This window comes from Bicyclus anynana, chromosome 7 (assembly GCF_947172395.1).
Source record: "Bicyclus anynana chromosome 7, ilBicAnyn1.1, whole genome shotgun sequence".
Taxonomy (NCBI): Eukaryota; Metazoa; Arthropoda; class Insecta; order Lepidoptera; family Nymphalidae; genus Bicyclus; species Bicyclus anynana.
This window is the reverse complement of record NC_069089.1, coordinates 4,247,393-4,266,284: the sequence shown is the minus strand read 5'-3', so window position 1 is coordinate 4,266,284 and position 18,892 is coordinate 4,247,393. Positions and strand designations below refer to the sequence as shown.

The following is an 18,892-nucleotide window of genomic DNA, read 5'->3' as shown; positions in this document are numbered from 1 at the left end:
AACTATTTATACAATAAACAATAAAGTAAAGAGTATATTTCAGGTTTGTATACATCCCTTTTATGAATATAAAAATATAAAATGAACGCATTTTAAATTGTTTCCATTATAACCAACATTACTGAAAAACCGCGCCATATTCAAACTATTTATGATTAAAAATTGAAATATATTTTTATAAAAAGCTTGAGATTAATTTCGTGAAATATTTATTTCTTGTCTTTTGTTGTATTTTTAATTTTAAATGATCTTGTATACAAATAAAAGGCGCAGGATTTTTTTTACAAAAAATCCAATATAATTGTTCATACATCATTTTATTCGAGAACTACAATAATTTTAGCAACTATTAAAATATTTAGTGAAAAATTAAATACCCTCAATTATTAATCAGTTAGTCTTGACATTGATACCAACCATAGATGACATATACTTGCAGAGGTTATATGATTTGGGCGGGTGTTATGTTATATTGGTAGTGTAAAAATGGCGTCGACGGTGTGTGTGTCTAGGTGCCGACTTTTAGCTAAATTAGAAATAAATCGCGGTTTGTGTTTATCTCCAATATTTAGGGATTTGTCCAATAACAGAGTAAGTACCCATTGGTTTAATTATACCAGCCTATTATATGGTTTACAATTTCATTTAAGATTGCGGCTTTTTTCCTATGCACGTGTATCTAAAATTGTTATGTTCCTTCAGATATTTATTTATAAGCTGTCAAATGTCATTTAAAAGTGGAACTTGATTTAATAAATTGATAGTGTAATAATACCGATACCCTCTCCTGTTTTACCGGTTTAACTTTTACTTAATTTAAAATTTAAATGATATTATTTAAACTTCATATACCAAGGGGCCAATTGATTATAACATTTATATTTTTTTAATGATAAAATATCCACTGAATTAAATATATATATTTTTAATCACCGCCAAATTAATTTATAGGGACTTATTCTTAGAGTATTCCTAAGATTTTAATTTTTAAATGCTTTTTTTTTCTGGAGTATTTGCATTGTATGTGATTTAAAAACAAGTCAAATATTTTGTAAGTAAGTAGTTAAATTATTTTTATTGTTTATAAAATATGCATTTCCTTAAACTCTGTGAAAAATGTAACTTTAATTTGAGTTCATTGTTTTATGTTTATCAAGTGTGTTATTTATATTGATGCATTCAGTGCTCCTTATCTTTCAAGTTATATGGTATAAGGTTGATAATTAAGTAAATATTATTTGATTACCTATTTTGTTGTTTATAATATTAATTCCTATGATATACCCTTTTGAGTTTACCTTTAAATAAGTTAGAGTTTTAGGAACATAAGGACAATAAGTATTGGTTTTTATTATTTTTAATTTGATTTAATGACAGAAACACTTCTGGGCAGCAATTTTATTTGCAGCTAAATTATGATGCACCCTGAAGATCATGGTACGCTAATCAGGCTGCACCTAATAGCTCAGTGTTCATGTTACTAATGCAGGTGTAATCTTTTTCCTTACTAATATCGTCTAATGGCACATAATTCTAATATAACCTGTAAGAAATTAGTCTCAGGACAGGCTAATTTACTGATTTACTTCTCAGAGGCTGTACCAATACTATAAACTTCTCAAATATTGACTTTAATTCGAATTGAAAGAGCAACCCAGTAACTAGGTTTTTTTTTTGCCCTGACCAGGCATTTGAAACTTGCACCTCATTATATGAACATTATCATATATCATCATCCTAATGTCCTAACCCTGAATAAAGATTTACAAGAGAAACTTACACAGCTTATTCCCACCATGTTGTGTCGATACAGTTTAGCAGACCCATAGTTTACTGCAGCTGTTACTCTGTAAAGAGTGTATTTGTCATGTGACATAAATTTGGCTCAATAGTGAGACAGGATAATAATGATTGGTTAGTCTAGCATCATTAATTGCCTGTTGCTGTCATAATGAGCAATTTTCAGTAGTAACTATAATAGTAGGGGAGCCGAAGAAGGGATTTTGGGATTCACTCAAGCATGATAGATGAGCATATCCCTTATGTTCCTCTACCACAATTAAATCCTTATTACCTAGCCTGTAGGTTGTCGAGCACCTCCACTTAACCCTATAATATTTATTGGTGGGCAACCCAAAAATATCAATGTCAGAAAAATTAATCAGTACATCCTATTATGGTTAGGTAGGTGAGTTTATGCTTAAAAACTGGCCAAGTGCGAGTTGGGCCATGGGCAGTGTAGGGTTCCATAGATTATATGAGCAGTTTAATTATGTAATGCACAAAAAAAAAACTGATAACTGCCCCACACAGTGGGATAGACGATAAAAAATTCATCCTAATTTACATGTTAAATGTTTTGAAACACCAAAAAAAACTATTTAATTTTCTCTTTGCCACTTTACAGACGTAATTAATATTATTTATACCCAATAGATTCTGAGTTATCTTACTTACAACTTTATCTTTACACACTATGAAATAAACGTGTAAAAAAAAATATTCAACCTTAAAAAAAAATTCATAATTTTATTTTACGACTTCTTTTTGATGTACATACTCATGCAAATTTACAGCTTTCTAGTAGTAATAGCCTCTGCGCTAAGCCGCGGGCAGACGGATGGACAGACAGACATGGCGAAACTATAAGGTTCCTTGTGGACTACGGAACCCTAAAAAGTGTGCAACTGCAAGTCCAAAATCTGAAGATTTGAACGTTTTACAGCCCAACCTAAGGGAGAGAGAGAGTTACAAAATTAAAAAAAACCGTTGTATTTCGCATCATTATTTTTTTCATTTTGAAGACCATAATAGTCATAGAATAACAAAAATAATTTGTAGTTTTTTCCACCACTGAAAGCAGAAATATTATAAAACTATTTATTCTTCTTATCATTTACTCTACCAAATCTAATTAATTGGTCCTTCCCTGCAATGCTCTACTAAATCGACATTTAGCATCATGGTCTCCCCTACTATAATGTAGTATTACGTATTATAAAAATCATACCGGTTTAGGAAAACATGTGCTATTGATATAAATTACTGTTTATGAAAAAGTAAAAAAGGACAATCGAAGTTGAAATATTTCAATTTGTTCATCCAAAGATTGTCTAGAAGAGATTGCTTTGGCAATAAGACTGCCTTTGCACAATTTTGTGAACTTTCATTGTTATATTTCATTTTTTATATTTGAATATATAATAATAATTTAAACGTAACGAGAATAAAACATTTTTGGGTATTAGAACTTATTGAAATGGGTATGGGTAATGTACAAGGAGATATCAGTTACCTGAATTACCTATGGCATCCTTAAGATGTTATGTTTAAAAAAGAAAAAAAGAATCCAAATTCATTTGCTAAATTTGCAGATGAGATCAATATTCCCGTTCCTCTCCAATTAGTCGAAAGGTCTATTTAGGAATGGGTACGATAATAGTCTAGCGGAAGGGGGGGGAGTCCGGCCCCTTTAGCGTGGAGCTATTAAAGCTTAAATTATAGATAATGGTCTAGCTTTCGACACTTCTCCCTATCCTTAATCAATTAGGCAGCAATATGCACAATACAGTACGAGCAATGATTTTATTCTATTAGATACGTTACGTGTCTACAAAATCACCACCAAACGATTTCCGAATCAGCTACTCCACTGACAATATTTAGGTATTATGCTCAGAGAATTTTCTTAATTGCGTGTGTGAAGTCTGCCAATACGCATTGGGCCAGTGTGGAGGACAGCCTAACCCCTCTCATTCTGAGAGAAGACTCGAGCTCAGCAGTGAGCCGAATATGGGTTGATAATGATGATGATGCTCAAGTAACTTTCGTTGTTTACTATAAGACTAAATGATATTGGGTGAATTTGTCATCATTTGCCTAAATTTCGACGCGTTGGTGCCATATCTAAAGCATAAAATACTTAACTGCAAGCAGTTATCTAGTAATTTGTGCGACTATTGTCTCGCAAGGCACATTATGCCGACAGCATCTGAACGACATCCCGACGAGTCATTTGCATGAACGACCGGCAATTTGTTGTACCTAAGTACTCGTATACCCATAAGGTCGCAGCTATCATATCTTCTTTTAATAAAAACATATTATGCTCTGCAATTTTGTTCATGCTGATCGCGAGAATCGGTAATATTTTGATAATATTTATTTTGCGTTTTCAAATATTTTCCAATGACAAGGAGGAAATATGTTATCATCATTTTTATATCAATCACTTCACAGAATGCAGACGCAGTTCCTGCATTTTGTGAAGGAATTGTGATGTGACATCGCTAATTTCCATGATAAAGTCGTCAGTGACATTTTATTTTTGGCAACCCATAGAAATAAAGTTCCAATTCTAATAAAATTTGTTAAAAGCGAATTACATCGATGAGTATTTAAAATAGCAGAATCACACTTCAGTTTTATCGGATGTCAAGCCTTTAGCTAATTTTTTTAAAAATACACATGGTTACTGTTACCTAACAGTAACTACAGCGGTTGAATTCCTTAAAATATCATTAAGTGATGTAAAACTCAATTGGAGTCACCTGACTAAATTCAGTGCAGAGAATTTGCATGACTGAGCAACTGCTCATTTCATTCATTACAAAAGAGCACAATGACGGTTACTTTAAGAGCCCATGTGCTGTTACTATGCGGGGCTGCATAAAAATTTAATTTGTGATAAAACTATTACACACTTTTCCTAATTTAGAAATTACAGCTAGTACTAGTACTTGAACCATTACTCGTATTATGTTCGTAATTTCTGTATGTAGTATTTATCTGTAAATTACTTAATTATAGTAAGTTGTATTGGACCGTCACGCATGTTTGCACTAGGAGTATATAAAATTCAACAGGAGAGCTCGATTTACGAGTGTCGCTGGCTGGGTTGCGGTAGTTTACGAAATGTTCCCGTGGCTCAGTCATCAGGCGGCGAGTCGGAACACCGTGGGGTTTTAGTCGGTTGAAGTCCGACATAACCTTCTTGCCTTCCCGTGGCGAGAAGGTATCCATGAGGATTTCCCCACGTAAAAAAAAAAGGAGTATATAAAATTAGTTTAAATTAATTTAATCAAATATTTTAATGTAATAAGCTGCATTGTGATATAAAAGTAGTTCTAAAATTTGATACATAACTCAATATATAAACAAAATGGTAGGTAATCGATTCTACCAAGATGAAGTAGCTAAAAATCATAAGTCGTGAAGTTTTTCATAGAGCCGTCTAAAGTCAGAAGATAGCGGGCAGGTTTAAGAATGATTAATGTTAGCACGTGACCGACTCATCCAGGGCTCTTCACATAATATATGTTCAAAAAGTTTTGGAGCATAAGAGTAGCTCGCGTCCGCCACGAGTCATGCATCATCCCTAAGTAACTCTATTATACTAAGATCACGCAGACTATTTATTAAGCACCTCCTGATATATATCCACCAGCTCTCAGGTTATAACTATAAGGAGTCGTCAACCTGTAATAGAGAATACCAATGCGCATTGAAACCATGATGTTTGTGTAAAATACAGTCGCTTTTAAAGAGATACGTGTCTTTACAATTCACATAGATCGTGACTAATTACACGAACACGTAAGTCGTAAGACAAACATACATTCGCGTGCAAACAGAAATGACTATAACAGTTTGGCGAAGCCTACATTAATCACATGACGAGTCCATAATATGCGTTAAGTATTACTTAACTAACTAATACTTAATGCAAAGCAAGATCGAGTAACAAGGTAAAATACTGGTTTAACTAATGACTTTTAAATGCATCATCCCTAAGTAACTCTATATACTTGGTTCACACAGACTATTTATTAAGCACCTCGTGATATGTATCCACCAGTTCTCAGATTATAAGGCGTCGTAATACGAATGCGCATTGAAACCATGATGTTTGTGTAAAATACAGTCGCTTTTAAAGAGACTCGAGAGTCTTTGCAATTCACATAGATCGTGGCTAATTTGATGAACACGTAAGACAAACATTTGCGTGCAAACAGAAATGACTAGGACAGTATGGCGTAGCCTATATTAATCACATGACGAGACCTTAATATGCGTTAAGTATTTAGTTACTATTATAGCAAGATCGAGTAACAAGCTAAAATACTGGTTTTACTTATGACCTTACTACTAATAAGTATTATTCATTGTACTAATTATTTTACTGATGTTAAATAACCTGTGTTTTACATTAGATGTACTTATTTGTTCTAATCAATTTTAAAGGGATTTTGAACTTTATATTTATAAATAATAGTCTTTTAAAAGTAAATAAAATATGGTGGTGTTTTCCATGAAACTTCAACGGGTTTTTACCCGCGTAGTTCCCACTCCCGTGGGTATACATTTCATAAAATATAGCCTATATCTCGTTGATAATGTAGCTTTCCATTGGTGAAACAATTTTTAAAATCGGTGCAGTACTTACTGAGCCTATTCGTAACAAGCAAACAAAAATAGAAATCTTTTCTCTTTTTAATATTAAATTGTAAATTGGTAATAATAATATTAATTGATAAGGAGGTAGGTAATTAAGTATTTTATTGTCATACATTATAATCACATTATTACATATGCGGATAGTGTGTGGTGGCTGCCAGGAATTTAGTCTTTATAATCAAATAACAGATTACAAGATATTTATATTGTCACCTACGTAGTTTTGTCATGTAAAGCTTGCCAAGTACGAACAATACACTCCATGAATACTGGACAGTTGTCTTCTCATACATTACAATTTAAAACGAATCGGCTAACGTATGGGATGTTAGGCGCACTATACACGCAAGCGAGTTGAGAAATTGGCACAGGTTTCTGAAATTGACTGACGGCAGAAGTCAGAGTTTCTGTAGATAGAGTCATATTTCAATATGTACTACAGCGTTGTAATAATAGATAGATACTACTACTTCTTATCATTTTTGAATAGTTTCTGAATGTTATCGTAATTTTTTTTATCTACACGCTATTTTAATTGCCAAGGATAAACTATAGGTAGGTATAACTTGTTAATCAATATCGATTAATTATCGCCTACTTATATCACAGCTAGCAGACCTGGAACTGGCATAAGGAATTTTTCAATTGGATCCCGTAATTCCCAAGTATAAACTTTTTTTATTATTCCTTACAAGTTAGACCATGACTACAATCTCACCTGATGGTGTGTAAGTGATGATGCAATCTAACATGGAAGCGGGCTAACTTGTTAGGAGGAGGATGAAAATCCACACCTTAATTGGTTTCTACACAATATTGTACCGGAACGCTAAATGCAGAATCTCTATTATTTGGTTGGTTTTACTAAACGGTTGTTCATAACAGCATAGTTAGTTGTGGGTACAACAATGCTAATTCCTCACCCGCATAGTGTGTAACGCTCCTAAATATCATAAAAATGCATAAGCATTGCATTGTAAAAAAATATTGTACCTATATCAAGAACAATGACCTTAATGCCTACGTATTATACGCGTAATAGGTATTACTTTGAACTCAAGTTTTTGTATATGTAACACCCCTGACTGTTTTTAAGTGACTTGGTTAACGATGCACGTAGATTGATACGAGTAGAGTAGAGTTTACTCCATGCGAATTCCTCACTCGCTTATGTGTGTAGCGCTCCTAAAGTTCATAAATCTGCATAACCATTGCAATGTAAAAATATAGTGTACATATCAAGAACAATGACCTCAATGCTTACGTTATGAATAATACCTAAGTACTCGTAATTTGGCTCAAGTATTTTTGCAGTCAATTTATGCAGTCGCCCTCTGTTTTTTACGCGACTTCGTTACAGTTTCGCGCACTATGATAACTAGCAACGGCCAAAGCCCAACTACCTGACCATCAAGTAGTCAGCAAGTAATATAATTGGAAATTACTGGGGTTTACTCCAAGAAACAACTATCGTATGATACGGTTGGTGTGATTTTTTTAATCTATACTTCTATACTAATATTATAAAGAGGAAAACTTTGTTTGTATGTTTGTTTGATTGAATGAATCAAACAAACAAACAAACAAACATAAAAAACAAAATAAATGAATAAGCTCAAAAACTATGGACCGATTTTAAAAATTCTTTCATCATTAGAAAGCTACATTATCCACAAGTAACATAGGCTAAATTTTATTTTGGACAAAAGTAGGGTTCCGTAAGATATTTGGGTTTTTCGGACACAAGGTGTAAAAAATCAACCAGAAAAGTAGAGTAGTGGTAGGTAAGAGTAGGGTAGGGGTAGGGTAGCGGTAGTTGAAAGTTTACATCGAGTTTCACGCGGACGAAGTCGCGGGCGTCGGCTAGTAAGAAATAAATTCGTTCAAGAATTAACAAAACGAAACGAGTTTCAGTCAGCCATTGACGGTCAATTATTCTCACGTTTCTGCAGCGCAAACGGCAGCGAAGACGTTTCATAGGTCGAGCCGTCATGCACGCAGTGACCAATACACGATCAGTTATAGTCCTGGGTGCTGCAGAAATGAGACAATAATTGATCGTCAATGGCGTGCATAAGGGTACATACATATCAACTCGGAAAGAGATCTCTTCATTTCTGCTCGATCCATCGTCCGCTGTGTGACTCTGAGCCTTCTTAAGACGCCCATATTTACCAATATCATTTTATTTCGAGGTCATGTCATGTAAGTATGCTTGGAAGGTTGAGGGTCTGAAACTTGCGATCTGCGAAAGCCACTGCAATCCAAACTCCATAATTGGCTTCCGTACTTACCGAAAGGAGAAAAACTTTAGTCTTCCTAAATTGAGGTATAGTCCTTTTCATGAAAGAAGTCAGACGCGTTAATGTCTTATTGGCGCTCATTGTCTTTTGGTAATGGTACGGTCTTATTGTCATTTGTGTAATGTTGTGTCTGCTGCTGTGATTTTGGTTCAGTTTTGAGCCGCATGACTTCTTTCATGAAAAGGACTTTATCAATATCAATTTAAGACTATTGCAGGCAGACTATTATATATACCAAGATATACATGCACATGACATTTGCTATTATACACATATACTACAAGTATAGGGAAAACATCTGAAATTCTAATAAAGTAAATCACAAAACATTATTACGTATAGTAATTTTGTACGGGACCCTCGGTGGGCGAGTCGGACTCACACTTGTCGGGTTATTTTATTTATTTTTGATTACGTCTTAGATTATTATAATTATCGAACGGAAATCTTGCTTGATATACCTATAGGAGTTCCCCACAGCTCCACGTAGAAAGTGCCTGTGATAAACCGATAACTAATGTTGACATTTGCTATCTTATCATGATAGATCCCATGATATTTTTATTTGACTTCTTAACCGATTATTATACTTGCTAACACCTTGTAAATTATTGAATATTTATGTACCTAGGTATCTTTAATTATCATGTATTGATATTATATACTTGAATTACACTGAAATTGAAGGTTTTAAAGTATATCTCTTTGTAGGCTCTACATATTTTATAATATTAGGTATTAATTTAAAACCTTATATTTCTTACAGCACGAAAACGATACACGCTTCAGTATTTGGGGTTAAAGTTTATTCAAAAATTATAAATTTCCAAATTAAAAAGTGATGAAGTGTAATCGAAACTCTGACTTTAAAACTGACCAGTGTGCCTAGTGGCAGTTTTCAATGTTTTCACAAATAAAAATGTGATTCGATTTTCTAGACAACTAAACTGTCCATATGCAAAAAATCTTCTTGTTTTGGTACTGCAGGCAAGTACCCTATTGATTTAGAGGAAAACAAAGATCATTGTTTTCACAAGGAAACGAAAATACGATGAAAATCGATGTGGTTCAGATTTTAAATCGTTTATCGAAATACATAATTGACAGGTTTTCTTGTTTGGAACTGGCGTATTTTTTCTAAACGTTCAATTCGATTGTCAACAGGAATCATGGTGTCGTCGATGGCGGCCGATGCGTCGCTCTTTGTTCACGAGCGTATGCGTGCACGGATCCAAAGCTACTCCCACCAAAATCGACCACGAATCTGACGGTAAGGATGTAAATAAAATAGTATTATCGGAACATTAAACGTAATTTATTACAAAGGGTTGGACCATCACCAGGACTATAGCGTTAACTAAAAATATAAATAATTATAGACGTTTAAATTAAACAGTTTACATAAAATTCTAAATCTAATTAGTTGAGACACTGAAATACTAAAGATATAATTAGATAAATAATAATTATTATTAAATTTACAAGTAGGTAATAAATTAAAAGCGTTTGAAACAGGCACAGATCACAAAGTAAGCGAATAGCTTTTGAATTAATATACTATTTCAAAGACTTATTACTGTTTAAACTATCGTAACAGTTTTCTAAAACTTCGAATTCTTCGAACACCATCTCACCAAATTTTCCGGGTGACACCTTATTCAATTCAATATTATCATTGAGATAGTAAAACTTTTTTTCAAAACTATTAGCGTCGTTTGTCTGTTTGGCTTCTGTTATATCTTGCACGGTATTAAGCACTACTTGTTTCGTTGATTCTTGTTCGTCTGTTTCTGGTATTGTAATGGTATCGTTTGATTTGTTTTCTATGTTACCGTTAATTTTTTTATCTTTTTTGCTGTATGCGGTGATGTTATTATCATCACTGTCCTTGTCCTGAAAAGGACTTTTAACGATACCTTTGTTATAGCTTTCTAAACGGCATATTTTATTCTTTACAGAGTTTTCATCTTCATTTATTAATGGGGGATCTTCTTTAGAATTCTGTTTTCTAAACTTGATTCTGGGATTTTTACTCTCATCAGCACCGGTCAGCTCAAGTCGACTGCTGCAACTATTAGATTTCACAAGTTTAAACTTAAAACCTGGAAAACTATCTGAGCGTTTATTTTTCTCTTGGATTTGATTCAATTCCAATTCTGTTGCGGGGCTATTTCCAACTTTTTCCGACAACATCTGTTCATGTTTGTCTGCTACTAAACAAGAACATTTTTCACCTCGACATTTGGTTTGACATGAATAACAATCCCTACTACAATTTTTTTGCAAACTTTTAATTTCCTCCATTATAGCCTTAGTCATAGGACTAACTGTGGAACCAGGTTTTGAATTTAGAACTTTACCGCCGTAATATGTAACAGATGTTCCACAGTCCCGTATTTTTTTAAGGATGTCTGGACTTACGTATTGACTTTCGCAGCAGAAGTCTTGACTTCCTGAATCGCAAAGATATTCGTCACTAGAACTGTAAACATTATCCTTTAGAGTTTTTTGTGAATATGGACTAAGGCCATCGGTTTCGTATTCGTTGTTTGAACTAAGATCTCCACTAGATACCCCACTCGATAAGCTAGCGTTGTCCCATTTTTTATTACCAAAGTTTGTATCGATAGTTAATTGTCGTGTAATTTTTTTTCTTCCTCCAACTTTACTGCTTTTCGTTTCTTCGCTTAAATTTCTGTAAGATGTAGCTCTTCTTGGAAGGCCGGCATTTTCATCCACCAAAGGAGGATCGTGAGTCATTGGGCTTTTCATTTTTAATGTAACTTCAAATAAATTTCTAACCTTTTTAACTGTATCCGGATTTGGGAGCTCTTCTTCAATTATTTCCTTATTTACTCTTATAGGATGATAAAAAAAATGTCGTCGAACAGCATTTTTTGATTTTTCAAATTGAGAAGATTGTTCATTTTTCTTCAGTAAAATAGGTGAAATTTTACAGGTATCTGTTTTTGTATTCTTCCTTGGAGCTGGTTCGACTTTAGTTCTAACAGGCTCAATTATTACTATGTTATTGTTGACTAATAATTCTTGAAAACTGTAATCTTGTAGATATTGTAAAAGTCCATCAAATTGAGCCTCTTTACGATAATTTGCTATCATACTATTTTTGAATAGCTCTGATTTCATTACCTTATATCTCACGTGATCGAATTCGTCGCATCCTTTTTCATAACCTTTAGCTTTAATAAGAGTTGCTTGGGTTTTTTGATTCTGATTGTCATCACTACTTAATTCAACGATTTCAATTTCTGGTGTATCTCGAGAAACGTCTATCTCAGGTTTCTTAATATATTTAGGATTATCGTATATAGTACCAGTATTTTCTTTTACTATCTTTTCTACAAGCGGTTCATCGATTTCTGAATCACTTTTAACTTTTTCAGTTTCATCCTTCCACAAATTAAGTTTGGTTTGACTTATTTTTCTAATGCTATCTACGATTTTAACACTTTCTAAAGATTTAATAATGCTACCAACTGATACTTCCTGTACACATTTATTATTTTCTTCACAATCTTGCTTAGATTCCCTATTCATATTATCTTGTTTTGTTCCATCTGTAGCTTCTGGCCAGACCGACATATCTGTTTGTTTATTTTGAGTTTTCTCATTTTCTGGAGATTTCTCATTTAATTTGGACCAATAACTCTTAACAGAATTAATTTTTTCTTGATATTCTATATCTGTTTTTATAGCATTATTAAGTTTATCTTTATCATGACTACTGTCACCTTTGTATTCTTTGATATCTTCTTTAGCTTCTCGTTCGGGTTTTTGATAGTTGATGATTTTTTTAGCTTTGTCTGTGTATGTATTACTAGTCTGTTTTTTATTTCTCGAGTCAATAACCTGCAAGACTTGTGGCCGCGTCATTGTAATTTTATTATTCTGTAAATTATTGTTTGCCACGTTCTTTTTATCGCTTATTATAAGTTTTGGTGGTGGTCTTTGTAAATGTTGTTTATTAGCTAAAGTCGTTTCATAAGATATGCTATTCAACTTTGGAATGGTCTTTTTCACAACTTTATTGAGTTTAATTGTTATAAAAGGGTCTTTTGCGATATGACTAATTTGAAAAGAATTATTACCACTGTGACTTACGTTGTTGCCTTCTTCGATTTTTATTAGACGTGGTTCTAAATTGGTCTCTGTTGGAGATTTGGTATCTTGTTTTATTTCTGGTTGTGTGTTTGCTTCTTGATCGATGTTTATTGTATCAGGTATTTCTTGAGTTACAGGTGGATTTATTACAATTGTTTGATGGCCACTTAGTGGTACAATTGAAATATTTGATTCAGCGCAAGTTTTGAAAGATTGCACTCGTGATAGTAATGAATGGTTTTTAATTTGTTCACTAAATGATAGTTTTGAGGTTAATGGACAAGATTTAATTATTTTTTTATCTACACTGTTGGGACTTGGAAGACGAAAGTTTTCGTCTTCAGCGGGATTTCGTTGACGTAAAGAATAATGTTTCTTTATTGCACAATTTATTTTCTTTTCTTTTACTGATTTATTAATGTTATCATTTGAAAGAGATTTTAATATCCTAACTTCAGGCTTGTAAGAAAGATTCTGAGCGATCTTTAAACTTTCCGATTTTGTTATTATTTTATTGTTTCGAATAGTACCTTCGATTTCGTTTATTTCTCTTTCGTTCTGGTGGTGGTCCAAGTGGTAGTAGTGTGAATTTTCATCCGGATTTGAACTGTCAATTGTTACAATAGATTTTAAATCGTCTTCAAGCTTCGAGAAGTTTTGTATAATTTGAGCTTCAGAATTGTCAATATTATTATCGTTATTGTGATAAGTTATGTTTATTTTGTTTAATTGGCCATAGTTTTCGTTGCTTTTATGTGATAATATTTCTCTAAAATGAGTTTGTGCTATTTCGAACGTATTTTCACAAGGTATGTCTTCAGGGTCTTCTTCTCTAAGTTGAGCATCAATTCTTTCTGATTTTCGTAAACATTTGCTTATGTTTAAATCAGGTAAAGAATAGTACTGATTTTCTATAAGAGTAGTCACAAATGGTTCTGTAGTTATATTTTTGGAGGATGTACAATACGTATCTTGGCTGTAATCATTACATCCAATAAAGGTATTGGTTATATAAACTTCATTGGTAGGTGTTTTGATTTTATCTTTGTTAGATGAATTGCTAGCTTTGCTTAAGATAGAATCGCGTCTCAAGTCTGCAAATGTTGTTTTCTTATGAACTGTCGTATAAATTGGATCACTTTCAAGGTTTTGATTTTCAGAAGTTGTGGTCTGCGAGTGCACCAAATTGTTTTCTTGAAATTGTGAATCACAGTACTCATCAATTTTTTCAGCAAGTGAATTTGCCAAGTATTCTAGCTTATGAGACTTGTCTGTAGAAGAAGCTATTGAAATAGATATGTACGATGTTATACTATCAGCAGGACTAGATATAGTTTCATCGTTTTCAGAAAGTACAGACTGTATATCACAATCTTTATTTTCTTCAGATGTAGGGTAAATTTCTGTTTTTATATGTATATCTTTTGAAGGACTAGCACTTGTAATATCATAAGTGTTTGAATCAACAACTAAATCAGATGGATTTGATTTTATTTTACTTCGTTCAGTTTTTGTGGTAGGGATGTTATCATTATTGTCAGTGTTTATAGGTATAGATGTCTCTTGAGTTTCGTTTTCACTATCAGGATCATCAGTAGTTATGTACAGTTCTTTGCAACTGTTAGGAGACCTATCGGTTTCAGGAGAGCTATCTTTGTAATTTTTTCGATGTGCCTCAAAATTATAGTGTTTTCTAACGTAGTTAGAATCCAAGCTATCAATTTCACTAGGATTCCGTGAATGTCCAATACTATCTTCTGAAAGATTTGTTTGCTTATTTTCCTCGTTTAAATTTGGCCAACTGTCTGCTCTAGAGTGTTGACTTTCGTCGCGTGATAAAACGTCTTCTTTATCTGACTTGCTTCCTGCGTTATTTGTTTTTGTAGGCGTGTCTTCGTCTACTCTTGCTTGGTTGATGTCTGCGAAACACGATACTGTACTATCAATATAAATTCCCTCTAATACTTCTTCTTTTGTTTGGTATTTAGCACGTCCGGTTAATCTGTAAAAATAAAAAAATGAAATATTAATTAATATTATAATTTAGGATGTAAGTTTGGATTTGGACAAGCGATTCATTTTTGTTGTGTTTATAGAATACCTTTAATGGGGATCACTTACAATTACAAGGGGATCGGATATAAATATAATTGTAATAGTATTATAGATCAACTGCCTCACGAATTCAGTGGTTAGTCTATGCAGTTTCGAGTCATGAGGTACTGGGATCGAGTCCTGAGTGGACTTATGCAATATTGAGTTTTTCTTCGAAGATAATCTCAGTCTATATACCCCGTTATTGAGAAGTTGACAGGGTTATATACCTGTGCCTCCAAAAGTGCGGTGCCGTCACTTCGAGATAGTATCATTAATATTTGTTAGTGATTGTTACAGAGTCAAACATCATCACCATATGGTCGGGAATCCGCATTGAAGCATCTTGGTAGGAATAAGTCATTACAATGTCATATTAAAATAATAGAGTATATTTACCTGTCTCTGAAGCAAGGCTTGTCAAATAGGCGAGCACGTGGAATGAGCTGCGACCTTTTATTTTTAGTGTGATTTTGTATTTGGAGGTCAGTAAAGGTTTCTTCTCTTATCACTGCCAAGCTTCTACTACGACGTAAGTTAGAACCTTCTATTTCTTTATGCTTGCACAGCCTCCCGTAGCTACCGCTGAATTCAGTGTCCGAATTTGAAAATCGTTTTTGCAAAAATTCTTCTGCTGCTTTCGACCGTGTCAAGTGTTGATAGAACTCGTCCTGTGGTAGTTGTACTGGTAGCTTGTAGTAATCGGCGAGCTTGCTTTGATATTTTTCGTTTTTCTTGCCTTTACTGTCGCACTCTTTGCTCTTCGACAATTTCCGCTTTTTAGGTCGTTCGTCTTGATTTTTCTTTTCTAGAGAATTTCGTGGTTTATCAAATTCCAAGGTTTCTGTGGGGTTCTCAAAATATTGTATGTCAGCGACGGTGTTTGCCGCGGGCTTGTGCTCGTCCTGGCTCGATTTCCTTTCGACGAATTCTCGAAGGCGGCTTCTTGTTGAACTTGTTGAGGTGACGCTCTCCGGCCGTTTGACTGAATACTCTAAATTCGAGGATGACCGTCTGAACAGGCTGGTCTTGATCGACCCGAAGTCACTTTCGTCTTGACAAGAAGCCGCTGAGAAGTTCTGAGTCCTGATACGGTCAACGTGATTCTGACTAGAATACGACGCGACCGAGTCCACCGAGTGCCTGGAACGTAAAAGGACGGTGATTAGATTAAGATGTTTGGTTTCGGACTAAGGCGGAGATACAGCTGTTTGCCGAAGATATGGGAATATTTGATACGATTTAACTCAAGGCTATGGCATATTGTGGGTTAGTGGACTACGAAGGCCAGTTAGCTAACGAAGTGATGATTGATGTAAACAGTCCGTGTCTACTGTCTACGTTTATTTACGGGCGTATTGCCTCTCTATCAATTTATCATATTGGCTTTCGAGCGTAAGCTCGTGTTCATGTAATGTTTGCAGTGACAATGTTGGCAACTAGCCAGGAGCGTTGTGGACGTACAGTTTACGCATATTTACACTAGTGAAAAAAATATATATCTATATTTATCTTCAGAGCACTGACCAAATACATTAGGCGTAGCAAGAGATCATTCTTACGTACTATCTCGGATTTTTAGGGCGTAAACCGTGTCGTTTGCTTTAACAAACTGTTTATTTTATCTTGATATATTAAACATTATAAATAATATCACTACATAATATAAATCATAGTCTTCTCTTTTTATAAATACGAGCACTTCACTTGCATAATATTTTTTAACCCGGTCTAATAATTTTAAAAGGCATGAAATATTAAAATCATTATAGTTTTTTGCATAGGTAAATGTGATGTTTTTAACTCCATAGCATACATCCATAGTAATACATATGTACGTGTAAATACGTCAACTTTGTCAGTTGATCGCGTAGGAATTGCTATTCTCTCCCTGAAGGGTATGATGGACCCTAGTGAAGTTAAAGACATATGAGTTTCAGCACTTTAGCCTCTGGTTGACGCGCAGTGTGTTGTGTTTCATGACGTGGTGTAGATGACACATCGGTGGAGGTGTTCTGATACGTTAATTTTCCACTTAGAGGCCTGTGCGTAGCGGTAGGATAAATATTTATGACTTTATTTATAATACTTAATGTAGGTACTTGGTTTGGTTCTCTTCTATGTTAATGGACTGTCCGCTAGCCTACAATTTCGTCCGTATAGAATTCAGTGTTTCACACAACCAACCAAACCATGGATTTTCTGGGATAAAAAGAAGCTTGTATGTTGCTTAGTAACATTTGCGTAAAAGTCCCATTTATTAGTTTTAAGAATTCCAGAGTCTGTCTGTTTGTTTGGAATATTTTTAAATTTAACCCTTAAGGCGATTAGGGGATAAAAGTTTGTATGAAAATCCTAAAATAAAAAATAAATTACACGCGGACGAAGTACCTGGCGTCTGCTAGTAATTACCTAAATAAAAAAGCAAAGCCAAGCGCTCCAATGATTCAGAAGCATTCAAAGTTTAGTCAGAACGTTTTGAAAGAGTGCCAAGATTGTCGCGCATTCGCTAATGATCACTTGCTTAGCGAACAGCGAGTAACTGGAGGGCACTCGGCTACGAGTGTGTGTTACATAGCAGGGGAGCCCGTGATGCTAAAAGTGTACACACTCGAGCGTCGCTTGGACCTGTTAGATTTGGTAGAATTAGATGATAGGAAGAATAAGTTGGTTTTTTTTTTACAATTTCGTTGTGGAAACTTCAGAATTTAAATACCATTTATTTTATTTCCTCTGAAATTGTTATTTTTAAATTATAAATGTCAAAACAGATTAAATTTAACCGCACTAGTGGCTCGAATACAGAAATACAAGAATTTCATTTTGCATCTTTATAAACTTCCCATTCTCTTAGTGTTACGCTCAAATCGTTAGATTTTCGAAATGCACACAGTTTAGCTTTTAACTAACCCACTTTAACTTGAAGCATATTACGAGCTATTGAGTATTATTACAATTTTTCTTTGGTTGCCTTAAGCGTACCCACGTAACGTAAGTTTATTGAGGGCTCTCAACAGCATGAAAGATTTTTCCCTTAAGAGTGAAACATTTTGTCGCATAACTGTACACATGTGGTACGCGGCGCCGCAACGGTGCCGTATTGCGGCGCCGCACCGAAGCAAAAAGTGTGGCTGCGGTACGGCGCCGGAACGCACCGTGTGGCATATCATTGATTTTTATATGCAGGACGCCGCAGCGAAACCGCTCCGGCGCCGCACCGCTACCGCACCGCACCGTGTGGCTTCTCCCTAAGACCAATCTGACACGTCCAAGTGAATCCTAAAATCCCTTCATCGGCTCCGCATCTAACAGGGAATATGACGAATCGTGTACAATTAGCGTAATTGTTTTAGTGCAACTTTAACATGGCGGACAAAAATAAAGTACTCCATTTATTATTTATAATGTATGTGTGACCTGTTTTCACTGAGCGTGTTCTTTTGTTAATCTTATTTCTAACCGATTTTAATAAAAAGAGGAAGTTCTTACTCGACACATAAATTTTTTATAATGTTTGTTGCTTCGTAACTTTATCAGGTTTAATTAGAAAAATTAGTTTTTTTTTTATATAATATGTAATATCAACGGAAGATTCTTGTAATTAATTTAAGTAGCTTTGTTTTTATCATGTTATTGTCATTGTTAATTAGGGTACGATGGGACTGACATGTTATTTATAATAAAAGTCCCTTAAAACTTATAGATTAAAAAAAAAAAATCAGGTTTAACCGATTTTAAAAATTGTTTTTTTTTTGTTTGGTAGGGTATTCTTTCAGAATGGTCTCATTAAGATTTAAAGATTCAAAATGAGTTTTGTTGTTAAATTGATAGAACTGAAATAACTTAACGTATACTGTGGTGTTAATAGTCATTACAATAGTCCAAATTAACCTATCAGATATCGTCATTATCTGACG

At 34.1% G+C, this 18,892-nt stretch overlaps 2 protein-coding genes across 3 annotated transcripts in view; one reads left to right on the top strand and one right to left on the bottom strand.

The window, feature by feature from the left end:
• The first annotated feature begins 432 nt into the window (after nucleotides 1-432).
• Nucleotides 433-18,892, top strand: part of LOC112052312 (calcium uniporter protein, mitochondrial) — a 181,870-nt gene continuing 163,410 nt past the window's right edge. Inside the window, exons 1-2 of the mRNA XM_024091330.2 lie at nucleotides 433-591; nucleotides 9,924-10,029. Coding sequence (XP_023947098.1) covers nucleotides 487-591; nucleotides 9,924-10,029 — 211 coding nt within the window. The 5' untranslated portion in view covers nucleotides 433-486. The remainder of the gene's footprint in view (nucleotides 592-9,923; nucleotides 10,030-18,892) is intronic.
• LOC128198285 (protein javelin) overlaps nucleotides 10,053-18,892 on the bottom strand; it is a 138,101-nt gene continuing 129,261 nt past the window's right edge. For both annotated transcript variants that reach the window (XM_052882698.1, XM_052882699.1), the window contains 2 exons: nucleotides 15,375-16,118; nucleotides 10,053-14,883 (listed from right to left, as the gene is read on the bottom strand). In XM_052882698.1, the coding sequence (XP_052738658.1) occupies nucleotides 10,317-14,883; nucleotides 15,375-16,118 (5,311 nt within the window). In that variant the 3' untranslated portion in view covers nucleotides 10,053-10,316. The remainder of the gene's footprint in view (nucleotides 14,884-15,374; nucleotides 16,119-18,892) is intronic.